General features: G+C 30.5%; 2 protein-coding genes across 5 annotated transcripts in view; both read left to right on the top strand.

Annotated features, from left to right (window-relative positions):
- The window catches only part of LOC127739267 (pleckstrin homology domain-containing family D member 1-like), a 34,172-nt gene extending 27,044 nt beyond the window's left edge, over positions 1-7,128 (top strand). The window contains exon 14 of one of the 4 annotated variants that reach the window (XM_052250921.1): positions 1,314-7,128. In XM_052250921.1, coding sequence (XP_052106881.1) covers positions 1,314-1,501 — 188 coding nt within the window. In that variant the 3' untranslated portion in view covers positions 1,502-7,128. The remainder of the gene's footprint in view (positions 1-1,313) is intronic. The other 3 variants (XM_052250923.1, XM_052250922.1, XM_052250924.1) reach the window with 3 other exon arrangements.
- A 3,713-nt stretch (positions 7,129-10,841) lies between these two features.
- Positions 10,842-15,249, top strand: LOC127739271 (barrier-to-autointegration factor-like). The gene is made up of 3 exons (XM_052250930.1): positions 10,842-10,979; positions 12,027-12,156; positions 12,955-15,249. The coding sequence occupies exons 2-3, from the start codon at positions 12,031-12,033 to the stop codon at positions 13,099-13,101; spliced, it is 273 nt and encodes a 90-aa protein (XP_052106890.1). The 5' UTR covers positions 10,842-10,979; positions 12,027-12,030; the 3' UTR covers positions 13,102-15,249.
- Positions 15,250-19,538: the final 4,289 nt, after the last annotated feature.

Here is a 19,538-nt window from a genome sequence, read left to right as displayed (position 1 = left end):
ATACTCCTGTGATGTCTTACTACATGAATATTAATGATGTTTGAGAATATTGCACTGATTTTTTTAATCAGCTCTTCAAAGTATGTACTGGTATTAAGTTTTTGGGTTCGATCATCACTAAAGAGACAAAAACAAGAGGAATAAATTTGCATGTATCATTAGCATCCCTGATACCAACCTTATAATTCATAACCGTTATTACCTAAAGGTATCGTTAAAATACGTTAAAAACTGTATTCGTAAATTCCAATATTAAATGTAAGTAATTTTGAATGTGCATCATCCTTTTAACTGTCACATTACGTTAAATCAATTGTGAAAGAGGTAATAATGGACTAGGAAAAAATAAAAGATTAACTGATTGTTGCTTGTGACAATTATTTCATGCATATCTAAGACAATAAATTGATTGATTGATGGTTGCTAAACGTCCAGTGGCAGATATTTTATGCATATTCAAGACTAGAACATATTAACAATAAATACATTAGGTAGGTCTATCTCTTCCTACACGAGGTTTCAGGTTTAACATCCCCATTCTGACTGGACGTGGCTACGTACTTATACATCCCACATAGCCAAACTGACGCCCAACTTTCACAAGGATTTAACTGTCGGTTGGAAGAAGACCTTATTAACCATATTTCTGTTCTCCAGTCACGCTTGGAGGTAGGACAATAGATGAAAGAGTAAATTAAAAGGAGAATACGTCAATAGAAGAACAATAACAAAATTATATATTTAATATTGGTGGACATTTTATTGTTACTTGAAGGCCAAAAATTAACTTAATTAAATGGAGCGTTTATGCTTTATATGGACACGTTTGGGCGTTCTTAAAAATGACAGGTTTTGGCGCCCTTTAGCACCTAGACATGTTTTGCAGTTCAGCGACGTCATGTGGACACATTTGGGGAAATCGGACACGTTTGGGGGGATGGACACGTTTCTGAGTGTTACATATATTCTTACACTTTATTGTATATGGATGTAGATACAAAAAACAAGACTAAGTTAATATGGCAGTGATGTAAGAAATTTTCCTAATGTTCAAACCATTTTGTACTTTTTACCCCACGAGTTTGAGGAATGAGTTTTACTTGATTGACAAGAATTTGTAGTCATAAAATTTTTGTTTACAGGGTATATAAATATATAAATGCATTTGAAAATAAAACTCAGCTAAAATCAATTTGTGCTGAATTGAATAGAGATTACATTTGATAATGGATGAGTGTGCACTAAATGTTTGAGTTAAGAACATTATATAAATTGTAATTTTTATTTTGAAACAATTTTATTATATTTTATAGGTATACGTATAAGATCAACCACAATAGAACAAGTGAAGATGAAATTACCCAGGCGAGCTGCAACTACTTATATGAAAGGACCAATCAGTGATTCAGATCTGCAAGAACTTATGAACCCTACATCACGTGTGTCTATTAGTCCTAATGCTTCGATAAAAACTAAAGTTGTATTTACTGAACATTTATGATAGAAAACTCATATATAAATACATATATCAGAAGTCTTTCATCTGTTACCATACTTCCTTGCAACTACTGTAAATTCAGAAATTATTACGTGTATTTATTATTGTGATTGTTAGACAATCAACACAATTGTGAGTTTTATTGTTGCGATTTCCAGAAATGCTGCATACAAAAAAGATATCAAAATTCAAATGTGAGTTTTTATTCTTGCGATGAATAATTTGTTGCAATTATTGCAATGATAAAGATATCGCAAAAAGTTTCTGAATTTACAGTATTTAATTCTATTTATTTTGTTATCAGAATCTATTGTAGAAATTGTTTGAATAAGTATTTATTATTATAAAAACTTGAAATAACAAATGACCTTAAAATGAGATAAATCATTAGCAAATTTGGTAACCTGTCATATTAAAGAGGCTCATAAGTAATAACAAAAAGTAAAAATATTTTATTATCAAATCAGTTTGAATATATGTTGTCATAAAATGTTGCATATTTTTAAGAATCTATATACATGATATATACAGTATATTACATATCTTGTCTCAAACTACTGTGGATTCATTATTATTCGTTGGATACCAATTTTCATGGGTTTCGTGGGTGAAGGTGAACCACGAATTCAAATATTCAACGAATAACATATTTCCAATAGGCTTTATATACAGATATTGGCAAAACCACAAAATCATATATCCACGAATGTGCAAGTTTTCAGCAATCCACGAAAATTGATACCAACGAAAATAAATGAATCCACAGTATAGTCAATAATTCTTACCTGCCAACTTTTCAAAATCTCCATGGGGGATTTTAAGAGCAAGAGTACTTAATGCTCCTCTTATATGTCATAAGTGCTTTTAATTCACTTCTATTTTGTTTGGATGAGTATGTATGTGTTTAAATACCCTTTTAACTCATTTGAATGCCTGTTTTGAGGTGTTCAGTTTGTTTAATAAAGAATTTCAAAATTCAGATCAATACCTCTCATGGGGGATATCCCCCATAAATCGGGATAGTTGGCAGGTCTGATAATTATCCTTTTAACCAGTTTCAGAATCTAGAAGATTATGGGTAATTTCATTATTCATACACTGAATGGAAATAAAGTAATGTCATTTGTTGATTTCCATTGGTTAAAACATTACCCCAAATGCTTCAGATTATGAAATGGCACTATGTCTCAATATAGGGATAGTTATTTACAAAATAATTGTTAATTCCATATTTATTCATTTGAATCATCAATTGTTGCCTGAAATAGGAAAATTTATAAATAATGAGACTCAGAGCTTTTATTTGAAATTCCTTTTCCAGAATAAACTGTTACTTTTTGAGGTGTTTTCTTTGTTTTATAAGAAGAAATGTTCAACGGAAGAAACATTTTGTTAGTGATTCACCTGGATACAATGTAGTAAGGATTTTACATCCCACCCTAGTAATTTTAGATGTCTAATTAGTACTGTAAATTCAGAAATTATTGCGTGCATTTATCATTGCGATTTTGTCATTTTAGACTAAAATGCGATTTTATTTTTTGCGATATTGAGAAAATCCTGCTTAATTCATATAAAAAAAATTCAAAATGCGAGTTTAAATTATTGCGATTATAACCCTGTCGCATTTTTAGCAATAATAAAAACATCGCAATAATTTCTGAATTTACAGTAACTGATATCTTGTTGTTCTATGTGATGATCCTATTTTTGTTGTCTTGTTGATTGTTATTTAGGGTTGTGCTTTTTTGTCCGTTTTGATATTAGTAGACTTTTTTAAGCTAGAAATTAGAATAATTATGTTATCATGAACATAGTAGTAATAGTAAAACATGGAACCCATGCTCGACATGCCATTCATATTATTTTACTTTGAAAGTTTTGTACAGTTAAACCTTTCCATATCTATTTGTTACAGTGAAGAAAAAATGAATTTTTAAATCTTTTTTTACAAAGTAGATATCAAAATTAGACAAACGCTGGAGTTGATGTACTTTAACAGTAGATATTCTTAAATTTAACATTACGCATATGTACATTCAATGTGTGATTTAATACGATGACGTCACTGTTTGTATTTTTAAGAAAAGTTTGGATAATAATTCTACTTTTAAATCAGAAATTTACAAAAGAAACTAATGTCATATTTTTTAGGACTGTACCAAAAAAGAAAAAGAAAAATTAAGATAAACGTTCTCATTTTCTAGATAATATTAAGAAAAGTATTAATTAGCTATAATATCTACTTTGAACATTTTTCTGCCGAGTTATCCCCCCCTGATGATTTGGTTCTTTAATTCAGATGTATTATAAAATAATTTTTAAAAAGGGAATATGAAGTTTTATGCAAAAGACTTTCAAGTATAATGACTTCCCATTTTCCTCTTTATAATTTTCAATTTAGAAACGATATGATATCCAGTTTTAAAATGAAATAAAAAAATGACAACCCAATAGATGATCATTAGAAGACGTAGATATACTGTGTAGTTTTGTCTTGTATGAGTTTTTAAAGATGCTCAATGAAAGATGAATGTGTATTATCAGGTGCTGAATTTAAACTTATTAATTGTTATTTTTTACCATTACATACTGTCTCTAGACTGAAAGACTGAAATCCTCTGCAAATTTTCCAGCTGATGTAAGTTATGTCGAAGTGAATCTCTTAGTTTAGACCATAATAAAGATATTCTAACATTTATAAACATTTCTCATTCTGATCTCAAATGCAACATATTAGTTTTTTGTCTCAATAATTGTTTGAAAAGATTTTTTTTTTTAAATCAGATAAATTTTAGAGATCTGTTAGTTGTATCATATACGATATACCAGTTTGTTTACAAACAACAATGTATAGTTTTTATATCTTACCAATGTGATAATCTTAAGTATCCCTGAACTTATTTCATCAATGTAAATACAGAGCTTAGATTTTTTTTGTAAGTATAACCAAGAATACCCTATGACCTAAGTTATAGAAATAATTGTCTTTCTTGTTATAGAAGTGCTTTACATGTAAATTAATTGTACTTGTATATTGTAAATATTGTATTTGTTATAGTTAACTGCAAATCAATTCGCTTTTTAAATGTTTTATGGGATTACCTCCCTTTGTTTTTGTTTTAAAACTTGTTGTTAATACATTTGTAGTAGATACCCACTGTAAATTTTAGATATCTTGGTTTTCCTTTGTTCCCTTAATTTCAGATATCTTTCTTACAAAATTTGATGTAAAAACATTTTCTATTTAATTGGCACTTTTATTTTCATATATCACATCATATAATTAATTTCGTTAAAATTTTCTTTAAACATTCCTAAAAAAAAACAAAATCAGGAGAGTGCAATAGATATTTACATATCAAGTGAAGATTATTATAATGGCTTTTAGAACTACTTTGATAAAATGTCTTAACATTCTTAACTGGAAGACATAACAGAGAGATCTGGTGCTATTAAACTACGCAATCTTACAGTGCAAAATTTTCCTACCAATGTGAAGGGACATTACTCTCAAAATCACTTGCATGTTTTTGTCAAACATTTTCATGAATATTCTGTAAGCTTCAAAGTAACACAGATTAATCTCATTCTGTTTCCAAAGTATTGGCAAAAAAAAAAGCATTGCTTTAATTAAGACTGTACGGTGGCCTATAGTTGCTTTCATCCACATCCTTTGGTGTGTGGTAGACAGTTGCCTTATTTGCAATCATACCACATTTCCTTATATTTTAAGGGATTACCTCCCTTTGTATTTATGAAAGTTTTGTCTCATTAATTCAAAATAAAAGAATATCTAAAAGGCCAATAGTTGAAAACATATGTGTACTATTAATACTTGTTGGATATACACAATATATGTATGTATGTATGTATTTTAAAGATAACATTATTGCTGTGGAGAAATATTAATTCATAAGTTTATTTATACATATTAATGAAATTTGTAAGTAGTAAAATGAACTTTGAGGAGGTCAATTTCATAGTTTTTCTAATAATTACACAAATTTCTCAAAAGAGAGCTATTGCCAGTTTAAAAGTATCTACTATTCAATATATAGTTTTATAATTTTTTGTCAAATAGTACAATAAATCTATTTACTGTAAACCAACTTTTTTCTCGAGCGATTTGTTTTCACGTCTTTCCCGAGTTGAAAAATAACACGAATATAAATCTTCACGAATTTGTTAAACTTTTATCTTCCTTTATATAAATACGTCAAAATAATTTTAAAATCATGAAAATAAATAGCTGCAAAGTTGGCTACGAAGGGCTAAACACGAAATAAAGTATCCGCGAAAATAAGTTGGTTTACAGTATATTTGATGATGGGATTAGCTTCTAAAACAAACTGAAATGTGTGTTTTTTTGCTGTGCATATACTGATTTTGTGTCATGAATGGATACCCCATATCCTTTGTTTTTCTATTGAAATAGGGCTATTTTGGGGAGGTTCTCCCAAGATATTAATGAATTATACAATTGTTATGATATCCACCTTTTAGTTCATTGTTAGCCAATTACAACATATTGGTTTACACTTTTGATAATTCTACCCAGAATGCATTGGAATTGAATTGTAAATATACTAAAGTCTCCTTGCATTTATATTCTTGTTTGTAATCTTTATATACTAGTATGCTGCTTTCTGTTTTATTTGGACCCTCAGACTCAGTACAACGTGCTAGGATAGACACTTAAATTAGGCTAGGTCAGGAAACTTGAAACAGATATGTAACAACTTATACATATTTATCTATGCCTGTTTCATAACCAGATGTTATTTTATAATATGAAGTTAAATATTAACATTACACGTTATTAGATCTCTGTAATGATAAATGAAGTTGATTTGTAAATTTTCCAATGTTTTATCACCTTACAGACTGAGATAGAGCAAAACTTTGTTATTAGATTCTGTAGAATAATTCTTATGGTCCTTTATAATGATTCATTGTCTCACCTGCAATGAATGTAGCAGAATGCATCCCATATGGGTGCTCATCCTGCAGGGGCAACAACATAAATTATTTATATGATAGAATTCATATCCCGTATATAGATCTTTTTCTTTTTTTTCAAATACATGAATTATTTTTTTCCTTGTGACAAGAGATCAAGATTTACTAATAACGGTAACTATTTCAAAAGCGATTTTTTTTTTTTTTTTTTAAATACTTGATAATAGATTTATTGCACTAAGGCTGTTAACAATGTATACAGATCTTGATGGTTCAAAGTTTCCATCTGGCATAAAATATTGTATAAACACTTGTCCTAGATCTCATTTTTAAAGTTCAGTTACTGCTAAAGATACTGTATGGTTTTTACACATGATTTTTTTTTCAGTTATTGTGAATAAATTGTCTGTCTGACAGGATTCATCTGACCTTTACTTCCTTTTATTGGATCATTAATGATTTAAATTTTTTATGATACCTGTTATGTGATAAAGAATCAGATATTGTATATAATAATATAAAGGACAGTTGTGGACCATAAGAGCTATTGCTACAATGATTTAGATGTAGTATTTCTAGAAAGGTGTCTTAATGCTGTGATACACATACACAATGTTAACATATATATGACGAAAGTCTCAAGAATTAATAAATTTTATCTTACCTACTGTCATATTATTATTTATTATCACTTGGCCAGCACCCACCTCATTTTTAAATCCACACTGTTTATCCATTTGTTCTAAATGTTAGATATATTGTGGTGTTTCCTCAATATGACTGACTTGGTGGTTTTTAACGACCTTGACTGGCTGTTAAAAACCCTCACATGATCGGTCCTCAATATCGACGACGAGGGGAGTTTTTAACGACCTTGACTACCCATGAGGGTCTTGCACTGTCGGAAAATATATCCCGTGAGGCGGATTCAAACCACCGACCTAGATATTACTAGATTCTATACCACTACAGTCTCCCGCTCTACCAACTGAGATATCACGGGCTGATAATACCACCAATAGACTTTGAATATATACCTGGATGTCGTTGGTTCAGTGAACATGGGATGGTGCAAGCATGGCAAAGTGTCCTATAGACAAATATTCTTGTTTTTTTTTGTTTTTTTTGTCCCCCGCATAACGCATTGCGGGGGACATGGAAACACCGGGCGTCTGTCCATCTGCGTGTCCGTCTGGTCTTGTTAGCGCTCTCACAGGTACAATTCATGCCAGATTTTTATAAAACTTATACTATAGGTTAATATCAGCAATATCTCAGACAAGTTCTATAATGGTGGACGATCTGAATTTTGGTGGCGTCACTTTAACCGTTCTAGAGTTATGCCCCTTTATAAATGGAAAAATTGCAAAATTTTTAGTTTCAGTTCTCTAACTTAAGTTTGCCTCAACCAAATGTTATGAAACTTATACACAATGCTTATTACCACAAAACACAGATCAAGTTTGAATTTTGGTGTCGTCACTTTAACCGTTCTAGAGTTATGCCCCTTTATAAATGGAAAAATTGTAAAATTTTTATTTTCTTCTAAATATCAAGTAATTTTTAAAATTGGAGTTATCTTCCTTTGTCCATGATTATAGTTGAAACAACTACAATCAATGCTTTATACAATGCAATGTTTAATTTTGACTTCCACTGATAAAACACAGATCAATTTGAATTTGGGTAGTGTCACTTTAACCATTATTGAGTTATGCCCCTTTATAAATAGAAAGATTGCAAAATTTTTAGTTTCCATTCTGTAACTTAAGTTTGACCCAACCAAAAATTATGAAACCTATACACAATATTCATTACCAAAAAACTAAGATCAAGTACAAATTTTTTGTTTCCGTTTTCTAACTTTAGTTTGCCTCAACCAAATGTTATGAAACTTATACACAATGCTTATTACTACATAATACAGATTAAGTACGACCCAACCAGTTTGATCAAATTCAAACTTGATCTGTGTTTTGTGGTTATAAGCATTATGTACAAGTTTCATAACATTTGGTTGAGGCAAACTAAAGTTAGAGAACGGAAACCAACTTTGGGACATACGGACAGACAAGGGTAAAAATTAATGCGCCCTGCGCTACGGCGGGGGCATAAAAATTCAGGATATGCCCTAAGTAAATATAAAGTTTCATAAAATCTTAGCTTTTTGATATTTTTTTATGTATTATGGAAGACATTTCAAATAAATGTGGATAGTGTCCACATGTGGACACAGATGATGCCCCCGCTTGCATATCATATAGTTATAAAGGGACATATGCTTGTTTCCAAATGGACAAATTGCTGAATTTTTCGTTTCCCTTCTCTTACTGAAATTAACCTCAACCAAATGTTATGAAACTTATACACAATGCTTATTACCACAAAACACAGATCAAGTTTGAATTTTGGTGGTGTTACATGTACTTTTACTGTTCTTGAGTTATGCCCCTTTACAAACGGAAAAATTGCTGAATTTTTCGTTTTCGACTTCTCTAACTTAAGTTTGCCTCAACCAAATGTTATGAAACTTATACACAATACTTATTACCACGGAACTCAGATCAAGAACAAATTTGGGTAGTGTCACTTTTATCGTTCTTCGGTTATGTCTCTTTATAACTTTATATGGTATGCAAGCGGGGGCATCATCTGTGTCCCATCAGTTTCCTACTTTTTGGTCTCCCCTGCGACGAATGTCAATGAATGAGAGACATAGAGATTACAATCTGGCGGCAGTGTAAACTATCTGTATTCTGTATTGAGCTTTAAATTTCAGAGGGTATACTACCTTGAGACTTCACACCTTGTATACATACAGATGCCTTTAATGTTAAGATTTTTCTGTCTGTCATATGTCTATTGTCCTTGTCCTCATTTTCATGGTTCAGTGACTGCTTCAAAAAAAGTTTAGTTTTTTTGTCTTGTGAATTTCTCATTATTTATAGTACCAGGTAATAGGATAACTTATATTTGGTATATGGGTTCCTTGTCTGGTCTTTGTACATGTCAGTTAGACAGGTTTCACCTGACCTCGACCTCATTCATGATCATTCATGGATCAGTGATTAGGTCCATTTCTCAAATACAATAAGCAGTAGGTGAACTATATTTGGTGCATGGAATGATTGTAAGGTGTAGATGTCTATCTGGCTTGGTTTAATTGACCTTGACCTCATTTTCATGAATCATTGATCATAATGTTAAGTTTATGTGATACTTGTAAAACTTTATCTTCAAACCCTGACTATCTACATAAAATCAATTATGGTTAGTAAAGCAGGCGAGACATTTCAGCATGATGTGCTTCTTGTCTCAACAACATACAGGAACAAGAAAAAGAATTGAAATCAATTTCCATATTTATGCCTTTTCCTATATTTTCATTGGAAACAAACTATTATCTTTAGTCTCCAGCAGAAAAAAAAATGTGTTCTCAAGAATATTAGAATCAATGGTCAAGGCCTTTTTTTTGTATGTGTCCACAATGTGAAAAAAAATTGATGAAAAATTATCCTGAATGTGATGAGTCAAAAAGATAGGCAAAAAACAAACAAAAACAATGTTTTAATTGATGATTGATATGTAGAATATAATTTTAAAGTCAAATTTGTTTTTTCTCATATTTTAGATTAAAAGTCTAAGCAACACATAATTTTGCAATTTTTCTTCACCTTTAATAATAAAAAAGAAACAAACTATTTTATTCACTTTCCTTCATAAACATTTTTTTTTCTCAAGAAAATTAGAATCTGACAAATTATTCCCAAAAAATCTATTTTTTTCTTCTTTATTAAAAGGCCTATACCAATCCTTGCCTATACCAACTACCAAGGATGTATAACTAACATACCAATATACATCCTTGCCTATACGTACAAACTATTTACTTTCAGTTACTAACAGGAACAAGATTTGTTTTTTTTTTTAAACTGAATGTTGAAATGTTTTTCCTTATTTAAAATAAATTAAGTTTCAGTGGAAACAAACTCTTTGTTTCACTTCTTTTCTGAAACCTGGGACATAATTATTGACATATATTGATTTATATTAAACTATTCCCAGCTGAAACAAATTATTATTTGTTTTTGAATTTTGATAGAATCAGAGACATACATATACATGAATCAAACTGTTTATATAAAAAAAACATGTCTTTCCATAAAAGATGAATGGATGGTGCCTTATGTTTTACTAATTTAAAAGAAACTCGAAATAAGACAGTTCAAATATTCATTCAAATTACCTAGAACATAATATATCCCAGATGTTTTAAAAAAGCTGCGAAAAAAATAATATTTATATTTTTTTACGGTTCTCCTATTTGAGGAGAACAGATAAATTGAAAAAGGACAAGTCTGAGTCTTTTATACGTTTGTGTATAGTCGGAAAGACACTTCTGATTCAAGTCACCTTTATACATTGTCTACTTGTGAAAGCGCCAATATTTCCTGAAAACGAAACTCGATAAAACAGTACATACAGATATTCATCTTTTATTTGAAAAATTCCAACACAAGTTAGTACATTTATATTCTTGTAAACGAAGGATGTAACTATGAGGCGATAAAACTAATGGCAAATATAGAGAAAGTACACAATAATGCATTCCGACAGAAGTTTGTCCACTTTCGTTTTCCCCAAACATTAGTCATTAGAGTTTATGATACATGTATCGTACCTTTCCTCATCATTAATAACTTATAAGTTGTGTCAGGTATATGTTGTTTGATTCCAAATTCTTAATTCGTTAATGAGAAAAGGCAATGAATGAACACCCCTGTGACTTTTCCATATGTTAATGTGAACAAAGGGCAAAAACTCTTACAGAGCTATTAGTTATATGTGTAATGTTCATGTAAACCCGACTTAAAATAAAATAAAACATTCTTTTCTATTCTTTAAAAGGGATAAATTGGTGAACATACATGGATGGTACCAAAGAGATTCAAACCCTCAACCTTTTGATCTAAATGTGCAGTCTCTAACTGGCCGACCCAAACATGAAACAATATCTTCCATAAAGCAGCTAAGTTATACTTCCTGAGGTTCTCCATTTATACAGTACTCTTCCCCTATTTCTTAAATGTTTTTTTTTTTATCTAGCTCTGTATTATTCATCCAAGCAGCTGACAGGTCCACTACTGAACAGCTTCCAAGTTCCCTACTTTGAAGCTATCTGGTTGGTTCTTTATATGTCACCCAGACATGTCATGGTCATCACTTATAACCTGGTCATACCTCATGACCATATTTATATTTAACTGCCAGGCACTTGCTTACAGACATTCATATGTAATAAGATTGGTTTGATCTTACTACAAAAATTGGAAAACAATAAACTTAAAATAATGGCAATCTCTTGGATGCAAAACACTTGAAATATGATTTAAAAGTGTTCATTTAAATTTTCTAAAGCTTTTTAAGAAATACCACCATGACCACAACTGTATGTCCTGAATGGACAAAAAAATATTGAGAAACCAGTGTTTTCATACATGTAGTATCATTTGTAGAAAGAACAGTATATGTCTATTAAATTTTATGAAATTTCTTTATTTTGTAGCAAAATGTCGTCAACTTCTCAAAAACATAGAAATTTTGTAATGGAGCCTATGGGTGATAAACCTGTAACAGAGCTCGCAGGGATTGGTGAAGTTCTTGGTGGTAGACTCTCAGAGTCAGGCTTTGATTGTGTAAGTTTTATCTGATGATCATATAATATGGAATTGTAAATTGAATGAATGCACAGAAAGGCTTTTGAGTCCAGAAAGCTTTTTATTTGATCCTGGAAATTGTTATTCTGTTGAGGTGTAAAAGCCATGAATATTGGCCTTCCATATTAAACTTTTAAATGAACTCATGATGAACACAAATGTAGTATTAGATTTGTGTTTTGTTTATTTATAACTTAATGTATTAGTATATCCCTGACAGCTACACAGATTTAAGATCTAATGACATGACATAAGTTAGTCACAAAAAAGTGTTAGCATTCACAAAAAAAAGAAATAGAATCCGTTGTAAATGACTCAAAATTTAAATATATATATATCTCTGAAAAGATTTTTGATAAGAAAATTAAAACATTTGAATCAGAAGGGATCAATGAATGGGTGTAGTTCAAATCATGTAGTGCTAACCACAGCAGCTGGATGTGTTGTTTTACTTGGGATGTATACATAACTAGCCTCATTTTTTGTAAATAATAAGTTTGCATGAATTTCCAGATTTAAGAATAATGCAAGCCTTGTTCAGTTTTAATTTGTATTGCTTTCAAGACTTTTTAATTTCAAATCAGCATAGATTGATAAAGACTCCATTTTACATTATACATGTATTGATGAAGGATATCTGTTATCCCAAATTTCTACTGATATTTGTATTTGTTTATTTTTTCACTTTTTTAAAGTATTGGTGATGTTGTACATCTTCCAGACATATATTTATTTTTTATGTATTGTTTTTCATAAGGAAGAAAACTCTTTTTTCAGGCCTATGTTGTCTTGGGGCAGTTTTTGGTGTTGAAAAAAGATGAAGATATGTTTAAAGATTGGCTGAAAGATTTGATTGGAGCCAATTCCAAACAACAGAATGACTGCTATCAATGTTTGAAAGAGTGGTGTGACCAATTCTTATGAACATATTATCTAAATAAAAATGTAAACATTTTATTATCCTATAAATGTGGAGCCTTTTATCATCTTGAAAGTGTTTTATTGATCAGCATTTAACATATCATTGCTAATCACATGAGGACATTTATTATATACAAATATTCTGATTTAACATGTTTAAGAATTGAAAATAATATGTAAATTTTTCAAAATGTTATTAATAATTCAATAACTCTATCTGAGTGACAAAGTAGTTTATAATATATGCATGTTTAATTTTTTCCATGAATTTTAGAAAAACATCATATTCACTTTAGAGACATCAGGCCTGCAAGAAAGACTACAGTTCAAGTCAATGTCAAATGTGTTTGTGATGATCTTAGCTTAGTCAATGAATAAGTATGAATAAAAAAAATGTCAAATATGTTTGGTTTTGTTAAGCTAAACCTTCAAAGTAAGATAATTTGTAACAAAGTCCTTCAAATTTTGAGCTTTTTATTTATAAAAGGATGTAGCCTTGTGCGTCCTCATGTCTAAAACGGTTGTCTTGAATCTACAATGTAGCTGATCTATTTGTTTTATGTAAAAGTAGCTTTCAAAATATATACACTAATTGTTTCATTTTCATCAAATAATTTATTAATGTTTATACAACAATGTAGCCACACTTGGAACAAAACAACCCTATGTTATTTATACAACACAAGTGTGAAGAATTTGATTTGAATTTATTGTTGTAACTATTGCATTACTATGGATTCATTATTATCCATAGGATACCAATTTTCGTGGATTAAGGTGAACCAATAATTTAAATGTTCAATGAAGTACAAAATTAAATAGACTTGCATGCAAGATTTGGCAAAACCACAAAATTAAATATCAATGAAAATACAGTTCTTCCTCAATCCACGGAAACAAATGAATCCATGGAAATAAATGAATCCACAGAAATAAATGAATCCACAGTATTTCATTTTAGAAGGGATGGCAAGTTTTAGTGGTGGTAGGAAGCATCCTAAAGATATTGTTAACTGTGTTATTTATTATATTCATTTTGCCTTAGGCCAAATAAATGAAAATAAGCTTCTCAGTGCCTCCCTCGGCTACTCAAAACCTGCTTCATGTCTGGTTTTATTTTGGAAGAAAGAGTTAAGTGGTGATTGAAACTTGCTGGTCGAACTTTCAGTTTTATGAATGAAATTTAGAAAATGTACTTTAAAATTTTCAAATTTGGCCTAAGCAGCTAATTAAACATTTATTTATACACGTATAGCAATGTTTTTATGTCCTTATATCATGTATATAATTGAAATGTATACACAAGAATTCCACCAGTTATACATATTAGCTTACATTTATAAATGTGCAAGTTTGGTTGTTTTTTCTTTTTTTTTGACATTGTTACTTTTTCAAAATGTGAATACAATGATGTATGTTTTTCCAAGTCTAATTGTTGAAAACTTAAAAAAAAAAAATAATAAAGTCACAAAGTAATGTACCAAGTGTGACTTTTAAATACTAAAACTTTATCTGCTAAGGAGGAAGTGCCAATTTCCCTTCTATTTGTTCCATTCACAGACAGGCTCAAAACCTTAAAGCTGTAAAACCAAATGGTATCAGAGTTTATATAATATTCATAGATTAAATGTATTTTGTTATACAATGTAATGATGTTGTACAGAAAAAAATATTCAAAGTATTTTATTTGTTTATTTTGCAATCTTTTTGTTGTTAACGTAGGTGTAATTCTTACCTTTAGTAGTTGTTACCTTTTTTTAATTTTTGGTGCACAAAATGACTTTTAATTGATAAAAAAATATACATATGCAACTTTGTACTTGCCTAACAATGTGCCCAGTTCAAAAGTTCTATTGTTTTAGTGTATTAATGTCATTTGTAATTCTTTTAAGCCAATTACCCCAAATATAATGTAAATTAAAGAATTGATGCATCCAACTATTCAGGGGAAATGTCAAAGTAAACTGAAGTTAATTAAATTAGTTCAGAAAGACAACAGTGCAAAGATGCTGAAGTTAGATAAAATTATTAGTTTGAATAACTTGATCTGAACTCGGTCACATTTGTGACATTGTAATTACCAGTACCCAATGGTGATGAGATTATATGTAGTTGTAATTTATTAGATAAATAAAAGCTTTGTTTTATCTATTTTCTGTTATTAAATTCCTCTGCCATGTTTCCTTTGTTAGGATATTATAAAATGTTGATTGGTATGTCAAGTTCAGTGCATATTTCTTTGAAACTACACTGCCAAATTTCTCAAACATACTTTATTTTTCTCACAATTTTCATGGGCATGAGGTTTTAAGTAAAATTCTTTTGAATTTTTATATGAAATTCAGTTGTTGTAAATATCTGTCACACCAATTCAAGTATGTCTTGATACATTAACCTCAAACTTGAACAAACTATTATGCTCCCCTGCTTCCTTGATCCTGGTTGAATGGACTCAAGGTCAGATGAACCCTGCTTGACAGATATATATGGCTTACAATCATTCCACACACCCAACTAAGTTTACCCATTGCTTATAGTATCAGAGGAAAGGTCCTTATCTCAACTAAAAATTGTCCAATTAATCATGAAAATGAGGTCAAGGTCAGTTAAGCCCTGCCAGACATCCATGCACACCTTACAATCATTCCGTACACCAAATGAGTTATTGCTTAAATACCTGAGAAACGGGCTTAACCACAAAAACTAAACATTGAACAATGAACCATTAAAATGATGTCAAGATCACATGAACACTGCAAGACGGAAATGTACACATTACAATCATATAATATAGTTGACCTTTTGCTTATGGACCTTACCATAAAAGTATTGACCCATGAACCATGAAATAAGGTCAAGATCAGATAAACTCATCCAAATGGACATGTAGATTCCATAAAACCAAATATTGTTGACCTAATGCTTGTACTAAAGGCAATATGGAAGACCACACATACTTAACCTTGATTACTGATCCACAAAATGAGGCCATGGTCAGATGAACCTTGTCGAACACATGAAGACCTTGCAAGGATCCAGTATACCAAATATAGTTATCCTATTACTCATAAGCTAGAAATTCATGATAATTTTTTTAAGCAGTTGCTGAACCCTGAAAATTGGGTCAAGCACAATGGACATATGCCCAACTTTGCAAGATAAGAACCTGTTACACAAGGTATGGAGTATCTGGGTTATTTAGTCCCCTACCGACAAAGTCGAAGGAGACTTTAGGTTTGCACTCCGTCCATTTGTCTGTCCATCCATCAGTCCGGCAAATCAGTTTTCCACACTTTTTTTCTTCATGCTTGAAGATATTGATTTGATATTTGGTCTAATGAATTTGTCAAGAGTTATGGTCCTTTGACTTTGAAAATTCACTAAAATAATCATTTTTCTGCACTTTTTTTTGTCATTCTTGAATATATTGATTTGACAATTGTTATATAGTTTTATGATGACAAGTTACAGTTCAACTTTGAATATTGTTCCAGTCTGATGATTTTGTGCAGAGTTATGGTCCTTGGACTTAGAAAATTCACTTATATAGTCAGTTTTCAATATGCTTGACGATATTGACTTGATATTTGTTATATAGTTTACACCATGACAAGTTATAGATCAATTAAGAATTTTGTTCCAATACAATGAATTTTTAACCGGTAGTGGACTATGTATTGCCATGCAATACTCACAGAATGCTTTACCTTATAAAATATAAAGCTTTAAGCAAATGATTTAAGAGGCCTTCTGATTAGCATCCTTTTATCTCACATTCTGTGCGACACAAAAAACCATGGTTACTAAAATTTAGTGTTGCTTCATTATTAATAGCATGCATACCTTAGGTGCAGAATATTGTGCGATTGATCCTGGCTGTGTTAAATCAAAGGCTACAACTTTTTTTGCTCACTATGCTGTGCACTTAAAATAAGCAGGGGTCGACTAAAAGCACTGGCCCGAGGCCAGTAGAATTTCGATAGGGCCAGTTGAACATAAAGACTACTGGCCCCATTGGCCAGTACATTTGACTATATTTTCACTTATATAGCATTGAGAGGGCAAATTTTATTTTGAGTAGGGCCAGTAAATTTATGCTCTAACTGGTCCTATAGGCCATACTTTTAAATTTTGTTAAGTCCACCTCTGATAAGACGTCTAATAACATGCAAGAATCATAATCATATAGCAATAACATGTTCTTGTCCTGAATTAATAACTACCTATTGGTATTGAATGCGAAACAGTTGTCCATCACAAGAGTTGTTAAACTGTTACATATTATTTTAGCAAATAACAGTAGAGATACAAAAGTATATGATGTTTGGACAAAATGAATCAAATCATTAATCAAAGTGCTTGTAACCACTGAAGGGTTAAAATGATAGATTTTTTGGGGACATTTTGCACATGGGTGTAACACTTCAAGACAATGTGTTGAGTTCCATGGAAGTTGACCTGGTAGAGGGGGGTACAAAAATGGCTGAAGTGAAGTATACAGATAATTGTCAAAACCACAACTAGTGAAGAAAGCCTGAATGAATTATACTGGTCATTGTGATAATTACATTGACCATTCATGATCTTTTGATGACAAGAAAAGTAAACACACAAAAAGATTTATCAGTTTAATTAGAGGTACAACATCATATATAACAAATATCTAATAAAAATCTCTCACACTCTGTCCTGAGGTATTTCATTCTAATTCATGATTTATACACCTCGGCTGATATGGTAACAAAAGAATGCTAAAGTAAATACTTATTTAGAAACATACTGCTATATTTTACACCCCTGTTAATAATACTATATTTTTTAAACTTTTTATTTTTAATTCAAAAGTAATGGTTGTAAATTTGCATTAACAGACATGTCAAACAGGATATTATTGCATCCTGAAAACTTAAATACTGTGTAATACTATCTCAATATGTATACAAACAGTTTTTGTGAAGACTATTCCATATGAATGGAGGTGGGGAGGTAGGAAGGAAAGTTTTATGTTTGGAAATGGGGTTGTGGATCATTTATGGATGTATGCAAAATGACGCAAAGGACTGTGGATTCATATATTTTCATGGGTACCGATTTTTGTGGATTGAGGAAAATATACAATTTTGTTGATATTTGATTTCATGGATTTGCCAAAGTCTGCATACAAGCCTCTTGAAAATTTGTAAATCATTCAACCATTAAATTTGTGGTTCACCTGTACCGACAAACTCCACGAAAACTGGTATCCCACGAATAATAATGAATCCACAGTAGGTTGATTGTTGGGTGAATCTGGGAAGTTTGTTTATACCCTCGAACATTCATTTAAATGGAACAGTCCTTAAAATGCATAATCAAACAGAAACATGTTAAGTATGCTACCAATTCATAGATTAAAATATCATTTTAGACATTAAAAAAACGCAACAAAATCTTTCAAAAATCTACCTCTATAAAACCTACTTTCATATTGTGAACTCATTGTAAAAAAAAATCACTACATCAACACATATACACTTCATAGAAGTACTGATGTTCCTTTGACAAAACATTGCATGTTATGGTCACACATGGTTAGTTTTTAAAACATATTAAATAATGTTAACCTTTGTAAGTTTAAAACTAGATTGATTGTTGTTTGCTTAACCTCTAGTGGCAAATATTCCATGCATACCTAGAATGAGTTAAACTAGAAGTACTGTGAATACAGTTCACAAAATTATACCACATACGATCAAAGATATTAGATTTACAATCTTGACACATTTTAATTTAAAATTTGTAAGATCACAATAACCTCCCTTTATTCACATATATTTCATTGCATTGTTTCCTTTTGTTTAAACCCATTCTATCAACCCAAAGTGAAATTAACTGATGATGGAATTCCTATATAACCCCTATACTTTATCCATGGTTTAATATAATTTGAAGATAATAGGACATACTTACGATAGATTTTAATTTCTCTCATTGTATTTTTTTTAAACTTTTGGCAAAATGGTTAGAAATAATTTAAAATAAGTTTGCCCATATTTCAGGTAGAGTCATTTGTAGGTACATGAATTGCATATTAAGAAAATTTTGTACTGTTTAAATTATGCATTGTCAAATGTAACTTTATACTTCTTGTCAGCAATCCATACACTAAATATTGAAAAAGATCAAGGGCCAAAATTCATTAAAGGTCTGCTTTTATCAGATATTTATGAGTGGGTCCAGTAAGTCTATCCTTAGCAATTTCATCTAGCAGGTTTTTTTTATTTAAAATTGCCACAGGAAAGGTTTCACTGAAACAAAAATTGTATTTTGATAGCATTATTTGTATGCTACATTTCCTGGAATTGCAATAATTAATCTCATTTTTTCCCATTGTTCAACCGTCCCATTTATAAAGCACACAAAAATTTCTAAATTTACAGTTATTTATTATGACTTCATGT

Source organism: Mytilus californianus, unplaced genomic scaffold (assembly GCF_021869535.1).
Source record: "Mytilus californianus isolate M0D057914Y unplaced genomic scaffold, xbMytCali1.0.p SCAF_4, whole genome shotgun sequence".
NCBI classification, from domain to species: domain Eukaryota; kingdom Metazoa; phylum Mollusca; class Bivalvia; order Mytilida; family Mytilidae; genus Mytilus; species Mytilus californianus.
The sequence above is the reverse complement of the archived record's forward strand: the minus strand, read 5'-3'. Positions and strand labels throughout refer to the sequence as shown.

Bases quoted from the DNA above. Each gene is read 5' to 3' on its own strand.
- LOC127739271 (XM_052250930.1), top strand. From the start codon at position 12,031: ATGTCGTCAACTTCTCAAAAACATAGAAATTTTGTAATGGAGCCTATG. The intron at 12,157-12,954 runs GTAAGTTTTATC...CTCTTTTTTCAG, and splicing joins CAGAGTCAGGCTTTGATTGT to GCCTATGTTGTCTTGGGGCA.